Source organism: Scomber japonicus, chromosome 20 (genome assembly GCF_027409825.1).
Source record: "Scomber japonicus isolate fScoJap1 chromosome 20, fScoJap1.pri, whole genome shotgun sequence".
In the NCBI taxonomy this organism is placed as follows: domain Eukaryota; kingdom Metazoa; phylum Chordata; class Actinopteri; order Scombriformes; family Scombridae; genus Scomber; species Scomber japonicus.
The window spans coordinates 6,581,142-6,596,216 of NC_070597.1; the positions used below are offsets into that span (position 1 = coordinate 6,581,142).

The 15,075-nt window shown below is 38.2% G+C and overlaps 2 protein-coding genes across 2 annotated transcripts in view; both read right to left on the reverse strand.

Annotated features, from left to right (window-relative positions):
- The window catches only part of rnf213b (ring finger protein 213b), a 29,716-nt gene extending 25,181 nt beyond the window's left edge, over positions 1–4,535 (reverse strand). Inside the window, 13 exon segments of the mRNA XM_053341952.1 lie at positions 130–749; positions 861–1,010; positions 1,098–1,265; positions 1,366–1,531; positions 2,164–2,292; positions 2,401–2,499; positions 2,669–2,812; positions 2,892–3,057; positions 3,136–3,191; positions 3,291–3,504; positions 3,589–3,795; positions 4,035–4,285; positions 4,368–4,535. Coding sequence (XP_053197927.1) covers positions 130–749; positions 861–1,010; positions 1,098–1,265; positions 1,366–1,531; positions 2,164–2,292; positions 2,401–2,499; positions 2,669–2,812; positions 2,892–3,057; positions 3,136–3,191; positions 3,291–3,504; positions 3,589–3,795; positions 4,035–4,285; positions 4,368–4,436 — 2,439 coding nt within the window. The 5' untranslated portion in view covers positions 4,437–4,535.
- A 619-nt stretch (positions 4,536–5,154) lies between these two features.
- LOC128381878 (myb-like protein X) lies at positions 5,155–8,231 on the reverse strand. The gene is made up of 5 exons (XM_053341899.1): positions 8,188–8,231; positions 7,353–7,505; positions 5,935–6,238; positions 5,415–5,856; positions 5,155–5,314 (listed from the first exon to the last, which is right to left on the reverse strand). The coding sequence occupies exons 2-5, from the start codon at positions 7,449–7,451 to the stop codon at positions 5,155–5,157; spliced, it is 1,005 nt and encodes a 334-aa protein (XP_053197874.1). The 5' UTR covers positions 7,452–7,505; positions 8,188–8,231.
- Between the last annotated feature and the right edge of the window lie 6,844 nt (positions 8,232–15,075).

Genomic DNA, 15,075 nt, shown 5'->3' on the forward strand with positions numbered 1-15,075 from the left:
TAATACTTACTAATATGTGTCCCGTCTTATGTCAGAATAGAAGAGTTATGATTTCTCTCAGCTCATCCACTAATAAATACAACTGAATTTCATTGTAAATACATTTAATTAAATGTCAGATCAACTTACCAGTTGGCTGAGAGTGTTAATTTGTGTGAAGTTCCCATGAAGCTTCATCTTTTCAGCGATTTTAAGCATGGCACTGGCTGCAGCTGCTGCCTCATGGAGCTGTCGATACTCCTGGATCTGAGCAAGTCTCTGCTCTACCCAGTTCTGCTGAGGTTTGATCCCTGAAATCTCACTAAACATCTCAGACATCAGACTCAGCTCTCTCTTCATCAGATTCCCATCTCCCTGGTCGCCCGACTTCGATACAACCTCATCGAGCTGCGTGAAAGTGATATCTGCATTTTCAATGCTGACACCAAGCTGAAGAAAATCTGCCAGCAGTGGAGTCCAGATGTTGTCGCAGATCTGTTTTAGGGTTACTGTGACAGGAGTTGACAAGGTTGCCAAATCTTCAGCTCTCTTGACCCAGGAGGACAGAATCAGGTTGCTGTTATGCAGCTTGTCCATCTGGCTGGCCATTTTCAAGACATTCATGCTGGTGTTATTCCAGAGGACCTGTGAAGGACCCGTCTTCGTCAACTTCCCATCTTTATCAAAGGACTGAACAAGCACCAGTTTGTTCAGGCCCACAGTCTGCAGGTCTGCACTGTGCTGCTGCTCGAGCGTCGACATCTCAGGAACTATTCAAATGAAGGACAAAGAAAACAATGTTTAAAGCCACAAATACCAAACCAAACTCTTTTCTAAAGTTTTCCCCAATTTTACATTATTCAAGTTCTAGTTATAGTCACCTGTGATGCTTTCTGTAACCTTTGCTATCATCTTGAACAGTGTGTCCATTTGCTGTTTCCTCTGCTGGAAAGATTTCAAATCCTTCCCTCTCTGGTCCAGAACAGCCTCTGCACTCACAGGAATGGACTCAGATTTGTTGTTTTTCTTGTCTGTGGAAAACATTACACAGATAAAATCATGTTAAGTGTTTATCACAGAAGGCTGTTTGTGACGTTAATGCTTGTGAAGGTACGTACACTGTTGATAAAGTTTCTTAAACTGCTCTTTGTGTTTCAGGCAGGTCTGCAGGTGTCCTAGAGGCACGTCTCCTTGAAGCAGAGACACCACCAGAGACTTCAGAGCAGTCACACATCTGTGGACAACCTCCGAGGCAGTGTCGTCCGCCTGGATTGACTTCCACTCCCCTGGGCCAAAACAATGACATTTAGACCATTGCACACAAAAGCGCTGAATAAATTACTTAAAGTAACTGAGAAATAAAAACAAAAGTACAAAACAAAGTACCGTGAGACAGTAGGTGGTTGATGGCAGATTGTGGATCAAGCAGCTGGTCTACAGAGTTGTCACCGAATCGTGCTGCTGACTCAACAACAACAGCAGACACGACAGAAACAGGGAGATCTTTCTCTTTAGAGGTGAGAGTCCGCATGAGGTCCCCCTCCTTCTTCCTCTAAAGATATGAACATATGAGGTGTGATCACTCACTCTGTCAAATACTGGGGTTTAATTCTTACAGGAATGCAGCTTAAGAACATTTGGAAAAGGGAATTTCATGAAAGGAGATACATGCTGTCAAAGTGCCCCATGAACTGTGTGAATTAATGGTGCATGAATCAAGTAAAGTCAAAAGATTAGATGAGGGGTTTTTCCACAAGTCCCAGAGACAAAATTGAGACAACTTCTTTTTTTAGACTACATTTCTTTACCAAAACTCTGCCAAATTAGCTATTAGCATAGACAGCTGTCATTGGATTAGTTTGATGCTGAAGAAAACTCAAAATGTGTTGATATTCAGGCAAGTTCTGGAGTTAGAAGGAGCATGTGTTTTTTGTGATAAAAGATGGACATCAGAGTATTATAAGTAATATAAGTAATAAAGTATATTTTTCTTTCCTTTCTTGTGAAATGGAAAACTTGAAATTCAATAAATATACTTAGATTTTCACCAGTAAGGTCATCTCAAGGCAAAAGTTGCACATTATAGCTTTAGGAAAATGGATTTCCTCTCTTTCATCTTCCTCTTGTGATTAAGGATGCACTATGAGCCAATTATAATCCAATGATTAATAATATGTAATGTACCTCACAGATTTTCTTGATTGCAGACTGACACAGCTCGTTGAAACAGGTCTGTACATCCTCGTGGCTTTTCTTTATGGCTGCGGAGGATGCCTCAAGGCAGCAGACCAGAACTCTGTCCTCCTCACCTGCCTGCAAAGAAAAACACAAACCAGCAGATCACTTTGCTGTAAAAATGATGCATGCAGGAGAACTTCAGAAGATCAGATGTCATACAAAAGTAAGAAAAATATCACCTACCTTGGATATCCTCTTCTTCAGGTCTTTTTTCAGGCTCAGTTGCCACTGAGAGGAAACTTCTTCAATAGAGCATTCAACCTTAAGCAGCGCGTCCCACATCTGCAACATGCAGTATTTATTATCACAAACAAAGGTAATTTGTATTATTGAGAGGATTGATACCACTGTCATATCTGAGAGTATTATCAATCGTCTCATTTAAACTAAAAGATGAGAATCTGCGCTACACTAACATACTGTATTAAGCTGCATTTTGTCTGTTATTTACCTCAATTTCTTTTGGATAGCTGACTTTTGATGCTGTCAGAATCGGTTTTAGCAGCAATCCATCTCTCCACGCGCTGATTCGCTTCTGCACGTCATATAGCGAACTCAATAACTTCTGCTTTGATGCGTCAAACTCATCTGGGGACTAAGAAGCACAAAACAATACAGTGAATTAAACTTACCATTCTATAATGCCACAGTCAAATGACAGAGAAGATTTATACCTCTTTTCTGATTGCAGCATCAACAATCTCTGCCATTTTCAGCACTAGCTGGTAGGACAGGACTGCAGCGTCGTAACACTGCACGAGTCGCACAATTGAGCATGTATTCTTTGCCAAAATGACACTGCTCATGAAGGCTTGCTTCATATGTCCAGATTCAATCATTCTGTGGACACAAAGCAAACATTAAAGTGTGCACAAAGTGAATCAGTGGGATTTTTAAGTATATTTCAGGTGTGATTACCTGTCCTTATCTTTGTCCACCTTCCGCAGTATGTAGTCCAGTGTTTTAGGAATATGCTGCATGCAGAACAAATAAAAAGGATTAAAAATGATCCTTATAAAGATTCAAAATGTTCTTTTGAGTTTTAAATGTTTGTCATTTGTAGATGTTTCTACCTTTACAATCTCCTCTGCTCTGTTGTTATCACACAGCTCTTCACATTTTCGGAGCCTGTACATCAGACTCTGGATCAGGTACTCTGCAGGTATCCCTGTCAGGTCTGAGAACTCAGAAAGATCCCCGAACGCAACCAGAGATAACCAGCCAGTCAGAAGCAGAGGCGTCTCTTTAGCCAAAGGTAAGCGTGACTTGATCAAAGACAGAATTATCCTGTAAAAAAAAATATTTTAGTGTATTTCAACATAAAAGAGATCCCCATTTCAGGAAAAGAAAGTTATGGTTGCTTTGACTCACCTTCTTTTTTCAGGGTGGGACTGAATATTCTCTCTGAACCTGAAGAAGCGGGCACCTTTTAGTCCTGACCAGTTCTCTTCTTCAACACTTGGACCCACTTTCTTTGCATCAGCTTCTGGCTGTCTGAGTTTGAAGAGCAGAGGAATGAGCAAGACGAGCTCAGATACCATCTGCTGCGCACAGTGATTCATCAGAGCCAACACAGTGCTGAAGGGGAGAAAGAGAGTGATATAAAGATGCGGTTTATGAAAAGGTCAGTACCTCGGACAAATACTCCTGTTATTATTCTGAACAATTCTGCTTCTATTACTAAACAGGGCTATAGTTACCAGTGAGGAAACCCAGTTCATCACCTCTGTATTGTGTTTGGGAATGTGGGACTTTTAACCTACATCTACATTCTACATACATGTAGCATGAAACAGTGAAGCTTTTGCTAAACTTACTATGGTAGATTTTGGAAATGACTGAGTGAGCCCTCCAGGCTTTTCTTGTCCATTGCGGCCTCTGAGGACACCAGGTAACAAAGATCTTCCCAGCCTCTTATTCCAAGGTTGATCTTACAATTTCTGGTAACCATGAAAACAGACAAGCCCAGAAGAAGAGGATCGGTGTCTCTGCAGCTGCCTGCAGGGAATTTCTCCTTCAGCTCTCCTTTTAAGATGTGAATCAAATTCTCTGAAATCAGCTCCAATACCTGTAAATAAAAAGATTTGGTTACTGAAGGAATACTGAGGGTAATATAATGTTTTGAAATCTACTTTTCTTATTGCACCAACCTTGACCATGGGAGGACGTGAGTGGTCTAGGTATTCAATTGTTGTGTGTGCATTACAAAGACTCTTCATGTAATGCCCCAAGTTGTCACACAAGCTTTTGGTGCTCTCTTTCTCAGACGGAGACCATTTCTGGAAGATTCTGTTCAGCAGAGTTATCGCTGACGCCTGCCAGGCGTCTGAAATCTCTACACCTTTTGGAGTCCTAAAGTTGAAAATGTGCAAAAGATTTTGCATCGCAGAACCACCTTCGTCACGACTAATGAAGCCTTCATAAAGATGCAACTCTAGATGCAACACAGAGAGGTACTGGATCAGTTCATGTGAAAAGACACAAACCTACAACGGAGTGCTGACATGCTGAAGTTTGTGTGCCTTACCTTTAATGTTGGAGTCCAGTGGAATTTCAACATATCTTGTGGCAGATCCTGATAACTCTTTGATTCGTTGCTTTACACCATACCAATATGTAATCCAGATACCTCTGTGCAACTTGCTTTCTTCAATGGAAAAACTTGCTTCTACCAGGTAGCCTCCCTGCTGTTGGCCACTAAACATAAAATAATAAACATTTGTTATAATAATAATTTTACTGTAGCTGAAAAATTCACTTCAATCAGTAAAAATCAGGACAGTGATAAATCATAAATATTCTAACTACAATTCCCTAACTGCTCATCTGATATGAATGTTAACACCCTCAAATTAAACCATTCAGCCCATCTTTTCATTTTTATCATGATGCTCTTTGACTGTTCTGCATATTCAATCATATAAACATAATTAATACTTACACAAAATGTGTCATAGTAAGTGGGTAATACTGTTCCTCACAATACAGAACAAGTGTGTCTAATTCTTGGTTGAATTTGAACTTCTTGTCCAGCACAGCATAGATGTGAAAGGTGAACATGGGGACAGAAGGCGGAGGTCTCACTGGGCTTCGTTCACTGTGGAGACAAAATATGTTTAAAATATGCTTAAAATATGCTCAACATGAAGGATTAACCTCAATATTTAATGTAACCGTTATCATTATCTCACCCTTACCGTGTGCTTTGGGATGCTTTTGTGGTTTTATCTGCTGTTTTATCATCGGACATCGTAGACTGCTTCTCACTTTTCCCCTTTTCAGACGCAGCTGTAGCGTAAGACTTTGCTGTAGAATCTTTTTCAGCTTTAGAGTCTGCAGGATCACCTGAGACTCCTGCAGAGGGAGTCTCCTCTTTAGATTTAGCTTTTTTATTCTGTTTCTCTTTCTGCTCCACAGCCGACTCTGATGACTTTGTATCTGGATCGTTATTTTGAGCATCCTGCAGCTGGGTATCTGGTGTGGCTTGATCTTGTTGTGGTTTCGTCTCTGCAGCTTCGTTTTTCTCCGGTGGGACGGCAGCTTTAGCATCATCTTGGACCACCGGGTTTCCGTTACTGTCATCACGTGGCTGAGTTTGACCATGTTGAGATTTTTCACTGCTGTCGTCTTCTTTTGGCACTAGAAAATCAGAAGCTTCTGTTTGTGTTTCCTTGGTACACTGAACAACAACTGGAGTCTGTGTGACTTGGTCTGTACCTGAACGTTTCTTTGTCTGAGTCTGCGCTTGTACCATTTTAGCACGTTTGTGGTGTTGGCTTCTACTGGGTTTGTCTTCTGAGGGGTTCGTCTCTTTTTCGGCTTCAGTTTTGGCGTCCTCATGTTGGGTTTCTAGTGGTGCACTTTCCTCAGTCTGGCTGCCTCTAGTCTCCACAACCTCCATCTTCTCCTTGTCCACACCTCCTTTTAGGTTTGCTGCTTTATTCTTTTTTCTTCTTTCATTTCTCCTTTTCCTCCTCTCTTTCTCTTTAGCTTTCCTGATGGGATCGTCTGGTCTTTGATCCTGAAACACACACGACTTAAATCTGTCACTGTGGACCACATATCTGTTTTTTTTCTTGCTGTAACCATTCCTCCTGTTCATACTGATCATTAGAAGATCCCTTCATAATGCACTTACAATGTAAGTGATGGAGGACAAAATCCACACAGTCCTCCTTCTGTATAAAAATATATTTAATAGTTTATCTGAAGCTAATATGTAGCTTCAGCCATCCAAATGAGTCAAATTAAGTAGATACCTTTCAACATTATAGTCTTTTTATGCCAAAGTTCCTCTTTTTGGTTTCGTTTCTGTCAGAGTCTCATTCGAATAAGAAACTTATGCTACGTTCAGGTGCTCACTTTCGATATCCGCAAAAATCAAACAAACAGCTTTGTCATGGTCTGTCAGCAGTGGTGGTATATTTATTTAAATGCATTTATATATATTTAAGCATATTTAGTCAAAGTACTGCACTTAAATACAATTTTGAGGCACTTTATTGGAGTATTTCCATTTGATGCTACTTTATAGTCCCACTGCACTACATTTCAGAGGGAGATATTGTACTTTCTACTCCACTACAGTTATTTGACAAATTTAGTTACTTTTTAAAATGATTATTTGACACAATAGATAATATAACAAGCTTTTAAAATACAAGTCCAAGTCCAAAAACTGAGCGCAGATTTGTTTGTCAGTCCATGAAAAGTGAAAAAAGTGAAAGTGTATGGAAAATCCTACAGTGCATAAGGATTCTTTAATGCAGGACTTTTCCTCTTTTTGTTACTATACTTCTACCACAGCTCAACAGGGAAACACAAAGAGGGAATGTGATGCTAAAAAGACTGTAAATGTGGCAGATATCCACTTGACATGACAAATTAATTCATGTAAGCTTCACATCAACTTTTATATGCATTTTTGCACTAGATGACTGTGTGGACAAACTGTGCACTTTGGCCTTCATCACTTACACTGAAAGCACATTTGAAGGAGATCTATTAATATATTAATATAAATATGAACAGGAGGAATGATTACAGTAAGGAAAACCTCTTTCACGGTTCATATGGACACCTGACTGCTGTTTTAAGACACCTGAAACACTGTGAACTCATCCTTTAATTCCTACCTCATTTCTTTTTCTGGCTCTTTTGGTTGCAACATCCTCTGTTTCCTTGGTTTCCACCTGGGATCCAGAGGCAATGTGGTGGTTTCCCTCCTCCTCCATCTGAAGGGACTCGTTCTCCAGGGGAGTCCCTGTTCCCCGGCTCTCTATCAGTGTCTGAATATAAAATCATATGCTGTTATATCTTTCATGTCTAATCATCTCTGTAAGACTTACTATTCAAGTTAAGTCAGTTGGATTACAACATAAAAGGGAGTGGAAAAATGTGAAATGCTGCCATGGGTAGTTTCCTGGTTAGACTGTTTGTCTTCCTGAAGGACTTTGTACAATCATATTCAGTCATAAATGTAAAGTTATCTCACATGCTGCAGGCTACAATAGCCGACAACCACCATAAACACCATTAGGGCTGCAGCTAATAATTATTACCATCACCAGTTAAATGATTCATTGTTTAGTTTATAAAATGCCAGAAAATAGTGCAAAGTGCTCTTCACTGTTTCCCAGAGTTGACATCTGGATGGTTTGTTTACTGGAGGATATTTAATTTGCATTTGGTATAAAACAGAGACAAATGACGACTTAATATTTTAACACGATGAAGTCCAATAGGGCAAACAATGCAGATACAAATACTGAATCAAACGTTATAAAACTATGACAAAGTCATAAAGTTCAATATAAAATCATATGAACAGCATTTAAAACCGACTGTACTTAAATAAATAAGGAAACGATACGGATCAGCTGTTTTAATCTGCACCAAACGTACTGTACAAGTGATGAAGTGCATTTAAGAAGAACATAATTAGATGTTTTATACTATATATTTCCTTACCTGTTCTGCAGTTTTCACCTTCGTACAGTCAGGTTACACTTCTGTCAGTATGACTTCTTAAAATCTTGATCATCTGTTTGGAAACCTGCTGTACCCTCCCACATATTTAGGAACCGTCAACAAAGCTTATCTACTTTAGATATTTTACTTTCTTTCACGCAACATAAATTTAGATTTTCTTTATGCAAAATTGTTCATGTGTACATTATGACTCTTTATAATGTTATTTTATAGTCTGTAGGTGAGTTTCTGAATATGTTTTAAGGTTTTCCAGTTATAGTTTTATAAATAATTTGTACACAGTCCCTAAATGAAAGCCTCTGTTTTGGTTTCGTTTCTGTCAGAGTCTCATCGAATAAGAAACTTATGCTGCGTTCAGGTGCTCACTTTCGATATCCGCAAAAATCAAACAAACAGCTTTGTCATGGTCTATCAGCAGTGGTGATATATTTATTTAAATGCATTTATATATATTTAAGCATATTTACTCAAAGTACTGCACTTAAAATTTTGAGGCACTTTATTGGAGTATTTCCATTTGATGCTGCTGTAGCCTTTAGTCTGACTACATTTCAGAGGGAGATATTGTACTTTCTACTCCACTACAGTTATTTGACAAATTTAGTTACTTTTTTAAAATATTATTTGACACAATAGATAATACAACAAGCTTTTAAAATACAACTCCAAGTCCAAAAACTGAGCGCAGATTTGTTTGTCCCTGAAAAGTGAAAAAAGTGAAAGTGTGGAAAATCCTACAGTGCAAAGTGATTCTTTAATGCAGGACTTTTACTTTTATTAAGTATTACATATTATATATTTTTTTTAAATAATAAAAATCTGTATTTCACATGTGTATGATGCCAGAAGTAAAGTAAGAAAGTAATTTACTCAAGTATTGTGCTTTTGTGATAGCAAATGATGTACAGTAGACCAGACTTTGACATAGTTTAGAGTTTAATAAAATGTTGAAAATGCACATTATGGCAAAATAAATGTGTATACATTTGATACAAATACACAATAAAAATACCAAATAGCCAAAACAAGTTATTATTCTTATTCTAACATGACAAATAATAAAGAAAATAAAAATAATTATAATATCATATTAATAACCATAATTATTCTGTGATTTCTGCTGCTGCTGAAAGCTTCATTGTCATGATGCAAAAAGCTGTTTTCCATACCCGGATGAATTTATTGAATCTTATGATATCTTCAGGTAAAACATGACAGAGGACGGTATGATAATGATAAGATCCAGTCACACAAGTGAGTTCCTGAAGTCAGAATTTGTCGCAGTGGAGCCATCTGGTGGTAAATAAGGGCATAACAGCACAACTCGTTATTATTCATTTTGGTGTTATTGATATTGTGACAGTTAAATCTGGCAGGTGAAGTCCACAGAGAAGCTGAATTATCTATTTTATGATGTGACAACTTTCATAAAACAGAATATTATTGAATCTCTGCAGTCTTGAACATGATAATAAAACGGTATCTGAAATCTTCCTTATCTTCAGTTCACTCTTCAGTCCTATGGTCCTGCAGATTTCACGATTTTCCGAATGACGACCCTGTTTCTTCGAGGTCGACGTCCTGCATCAGTCGCAGCAGCCTCCACCTCTCCTGGCAGCAGGACAGAGGAGGGTCTGGGTTCAGCTCTTGGAGGTGTAGGCTTCCTCCCTGATCGCACATCGTCTGCAAACGCCTCCACCCCGTCAAACTTGGTGGTGAGTTCAGCGAGACGCTCCTTCAGGGCGTTGAACTCCTTGTAGAGATCTCCCAGAGCGTCTGATAGAGGCTGGATCCTGAGAGATGGGTTAAAGGAAATACTCCTCTCACTCAAAGCAGTCTAAATGAGAGTACAATAACTTAACATGAGATTATGGTTAAAAGATGAGTGTAGGACGTTTCCTCACCGTCCGTAGTCAGGCAGCACAGTGCTGTGGTCATGAAGGAGCAGATCTTTGACCTGAGTCATGATGGCATATTTCCAGTTGTCTAAAACCAGTGTGAGGTTGGCACATGCCTTGGTGTTCACTCTCTCTGCTGCAGGTGAGTACAAACAGAAAACAGAGCAGGTAAAATATCAGTAAAGGTGCTGTGAATGATTTTCTTTTTAAAATGAACAGCCAAGAAGAGAAACATCTTTGCAATTGAGATTATTATTAATTCACGATTTAAATGACTAATGAGCAATAAATGGTCTTCAGTGATGGAATAATCACTCAATTCAATGTCAATAACTGTAAAATCAGACATGCATTTTGATTGTTAATTTAAAGTAAATTTAAATATCCAAAGTTTAGAAAAAGCCGGTTAGATTTCAGTTTTGTTTTTTTTTGTTAATATTTTTATTAGGAGGTAAGGCACATTAGAACAGGAACCAATGTTATAATTATATTGAGTATCACATCACATCCGCATCACTATTGAATATATAAGTTTCGATAGAATGGGAATACTGTGCATCATGATGAATGAAGAGCAAGACATACAGGCTGCCTCCTAGGATGTTTTCTTATTTTAAATTTGTGACCCAATAGGAACATGATTGGGCAACAAACAAACAATGTGCAAGTCAAAAGAAGAAGAATAAATAAATAAGTAAGTAACTGAGGATTCTTGTATGTTATAAGTGAATAAGTGTTTAAGCTACAGGGTATAAACAAAAATACAAGGGAAGCCAAAAGACAGGAGAAGACAAGAGAAAAAAACAAACAAACAAATAATAAATAAATAAATAATAATAATGATAAAGATAAAGATAAGGAGAAAAAGAAAGAGAGGGGGTGGGGTCCATCAATCAGGAGGCAGAGACTGAAGAGAGTGAAAGAATGTTAAAAAGGGAAGCCACTTGTTATAAAATTTGTCAGAGTTACCTTTCACTAAAGGAGGAGAAAAGAAGACAAGAAGATGGAAAGTCAGAGGAAAGGAAAGAGGGGAAAGAGGAACTGAGTTATAATTCTGAATTTGAATATAAAATCTAAATCTGTGAAGTTACCAGTAGCTCTATGGTGGTTATGTAACCTAGATTGATGTCTAAAAAAGATAAGCATAGATAGATGTAAAAAGTTTCTTACCTGCAAATCACCAAATCAGTGCTTACTTAGATTTTAAAGTATTTGCAGGGCAGAAAGTGTCTGGGTTGATAATGAGATGAATTTAAAATGTTTTAAAAATCTAAATAACATAAAACATTTGATAAAACATCAATTTAATGACCATCTCGAAGTATATTTACAATCCTATTAAGATTGAAATACACTGAAATGCTGTTGAAACAATGGTTATACACAACTTTGATGTCTAGAAAACTTTCACTTTTCCAGTTGCAACCTTGATGTCTAATGTTTTATTATTATTATCTTGATATTTGCAATATTCCCCTCTGAAATGTGGTAAAGAAAAAGTAGAAAATCTCCCAAAAAAAATGGAAATATACAAAATATTTAAAGTTCTCGAGTAAATGTTCTTTCTGACCTTCATCCCACTCTGGTCTCTGGGTTATCTTCTGTTTCTGAGCAGCACACACAGTCAATGAGAAGATGAACATAACTCCAGCAGTCTTCATCCTGACACCTTCACACACAAATACACATCTTCAATCAGTACCTTTTCTTTTTAATGTACTGTCTTTAAAATGTACAAATGAATCGTTCCCTAGCAACAAAATCAAACCAACCTGCAGAGAACAGCCGATGAGGACAAAGCTGCCACTTTCCTTTTGAACAGATTAGTATGTGCAGAGGAGGGGAGGGTCTCCGGGTCTCCAGGCTCCACTCCCTTCCGAGGCATCGTATATCATAATGACTTCAGTTGGATCACAGTCAAACGAGAACCTGCTGAAACCTTTGAGATCGTTGAAATAGCAACAGATGAGTGTTTCAAAATGCACTCGGACGTTTAATGAGGCGCGACATTTACACACACAGAGGAGAAGAGAAGAAGGAAAAAAAATGAAAATGTATACGCTGAGTGAGAATGTGAGTCTTCTGGGACTTTCAGTAAAAGGTGTTTGATGTTTTACGGTCACGTCCGAACTTAAACATTCCTGCTTTTCATCTGTTGTCCATCTGCAGGCCAGAGGAGGCCGGCCGTCGTCTATGGCGATGAGACTAATACTGCAAAAAAGGGGAAATCTTAAACAACTAATGTTGTCAAGCACCACATGTAGATTATTAGACTTGTTTCAAGCTAACTGGTCTTTATTTATCTTAATGAGGTATTTAGGCTGAAAAGTGAGTTGTACTGTTAACGTGCCCCAATATACTGGTTAACCCTCGTGTCGTCCTCCCGGGTCAAATTGACCCCATCTCTTTTGACTGTTCCTTCCTTCCTTCCTTCCTTCCTTCCTCTTTTCCTCCTTTCTTACTCCTTTCCTTCCTTCCTTCCTTCTTTCCTTCCTTCCTTCTTTCCTTCCTCTTTTCCCCCCTCCCTCCCTCCTTTCCTTCCTCCTGTCATTCATTCTTCACTTCCTTCCTCCTTTCCTTCCTCCATTCCTTCTTCTTCACTTCCTTCCTTCCTCTTTTCCTCCTTACTCCTTACTCCTTTCCTTCCTTCTGTCCTTCCTTGACCTGAGGACAACAGGAGGGTTAAGGTCAGATAGTGTTAGTAGTGGGAAGATTTTAATGCTAATTCCAACAAAACTTACTAAGCTATTTTTGTTAACCACATTGATTTGCTCAAAATGATCAAATGAGGTTTTGCAGTACACTGAGTGGACTGCACATGTTCCAGTAGCTTGTAAAAAATCTATTACAGTTCATACAGTGATGAACTAAATTAAACCAGCGGAAACCCTCAGTATATCCTGGAGACTAGAGTACACAGAGGGAAGTTTGGTTAGGGTTCAACTGTATAACACTGTATTTCTGTGCAGAAGCTCGTTCAGACTTGGAGAAAACATGTTGACCCAGATCTGGAGGAATTCTAAATCTCCACTTGATGTTGATGTATCTGCTGGTTGACACATGAAGATGAAAACCAGGCTGGATTCCAGTCTGATGAGACAATTGTCCACTTCTAAAGAATCTAAATATACTGTAAGGCCAAAAGCATATGGACACCTCATCATTACACTTAATCATGAGTGTTGGGATGTTTCAGTCCAAAGCCAGAGACACTCATTTACTTTAATTGATCCGTTAATCACTGTAGTTCTGAACCATTTATTTACAGACATGGATTTGTGAATGGGGGCCTTGTCATGTTGAAACAGGACCAACATTCATGTTGGTCAGACAAATGATATAAAACTGTTTTCATAGGTTTTATAGATCAAACTAGTGATCATAAAACTAATCTGAACAATATCTGATCATTAAATTCATCATTAGTTGCAGACAGGGGCGTTGCTAGGGATTTATGGCTCCATGAAAACATCACATTGGGCTTCACCACCACATGTAAGCAAACCTCTACTTATGAGGGTTTGCAACTCTATTAAATAAATAATATCTGTTAAATATAACACTGTGTAGACATGCATTCAACATTATATTAAAGCACAAGTTTAATTGTAAGTTAAATATTCTATTAATGTCTATTAATTAAGTTAATTCATTAAAAAAGACGTAGAATCGTCCTAAGTTTTCACCCTCTTATGGCGCCCCTGGTTGCAGCCTCGGTATGCTGTATAATTCAAAAAGGATGATTGAACAGCCTTTGAACAAAAGTGGCAGGTGTCCAAATACTTTCGGCCATGTAGTCTAAAGTTTCCTGATCTGTGATTATTAATTAAGTTCCCTCTGCATTGTGAAACGAGAACTCGAAACTTGAACTCTAAATTTTAAGTTACAACACATTTGCTTCTATTCAATCAAGCCAAACGCCCCAAAACAAATCAATTCATCCGAAGCAGCAGCAATTCTTTGTATTTTTTATTTTATTTATTTTTGTTTCAAATCCAGGTCAACAGCATAATACAACTTTCAGGGGTCCCCAAGTTGTTCTCCGTGGAAATCGAGGACCTGCTGTGACTCCAAGAGCATGCTTGCTCAGCAAACGGGCCCCTGGATCAATACAAAAGGAAAAAAAAAAAAAAAAGGTTGCTGCCATCCATTTTAGCATGACATCATTGCTCTCAAAAAAAAAAAAAAAAAAAAAAAAAAAAAATCACACAAGGGGCAAAAAGATATCACCGGGCAAAAAAAAAGAACCAAACTCCTTTCTCCAAAGCATTTTCAATTTCAGCTACAACTAAAAATATATTCTCACTTCATCAATGGAATTACTGTCAAGCTCTTACAAAGAAGCACACGTCTCATAAATAGTAAATCTGCAGCCCCGCTCTTAACTGAAGAGGCCCGTTTCCCCCCCAACGACCCCCCCAACAACGACCCCAGTTTAACCCGACAGTATTTAGTGATTCTATCAGTTTTCCTGAACATCCTTTTAAGCCAAAAAAAAAAAAACCCAAAAAACTAAAACCCCCAAAAAACCCATGAAACTATTAAATGTAACAGTGCACAAAGTTATGAGGTGTTGATGAGAAGTTTGAGAGTCTGTCAGTGGTAAATACATCCAGGACGTGGATTAAAAAGAAATTGGATATATCAGTCAGGATGGGAAATGTGTTGTTTTTTTCTAGAAATGTCCAAATGTGTTAAATAAGCCAAGTTTTTTTTTTTTTTAAATGAGTAATAGAAATATTATAAATGCATTCAAGTCATGCAAGGTCATTTTGGTCACAAACCTCAGACAATATTAGGATTATGTTATTTTTTTAGGATCTTTGAGATGCTCTGTTAAGCTTTTATATGTAGACTAGAGGTGATGTCACCAAAAACAACCTTCATACTTTGCATCTTACGGTCTTTTAAAAACACGGCTGGACTTATACTGCTCGTTAGAAACATTAGGAGCATTTAAGGTGGAGTG

Excerpts from the sequence above, each read along its gene's own strand:
- LOC128381878 (XM_053341899.1), bottom strand. The coding sequence starts at position 7,451 with ATGGAGGAGGAGGGAAACCACCACATTGCCTCTGGATCCCAGGTGGAA. Across the intron at positions 5,857-5,934 it reads TCAGACAAAGAAACGTTCAG|TGCCAAAAGAAGACGACAGC; the intron begins GTACAGACCAAG and ends CTGATTTTCTAG. Across the intron at positions 5,315-5,414 it reads AAAGCATCCCAAAGCACACG|TGAACGAAGCCCAGTGAGAC; the intron begins GTAAGGGTGAGA and ends TTGTCTCCACAG.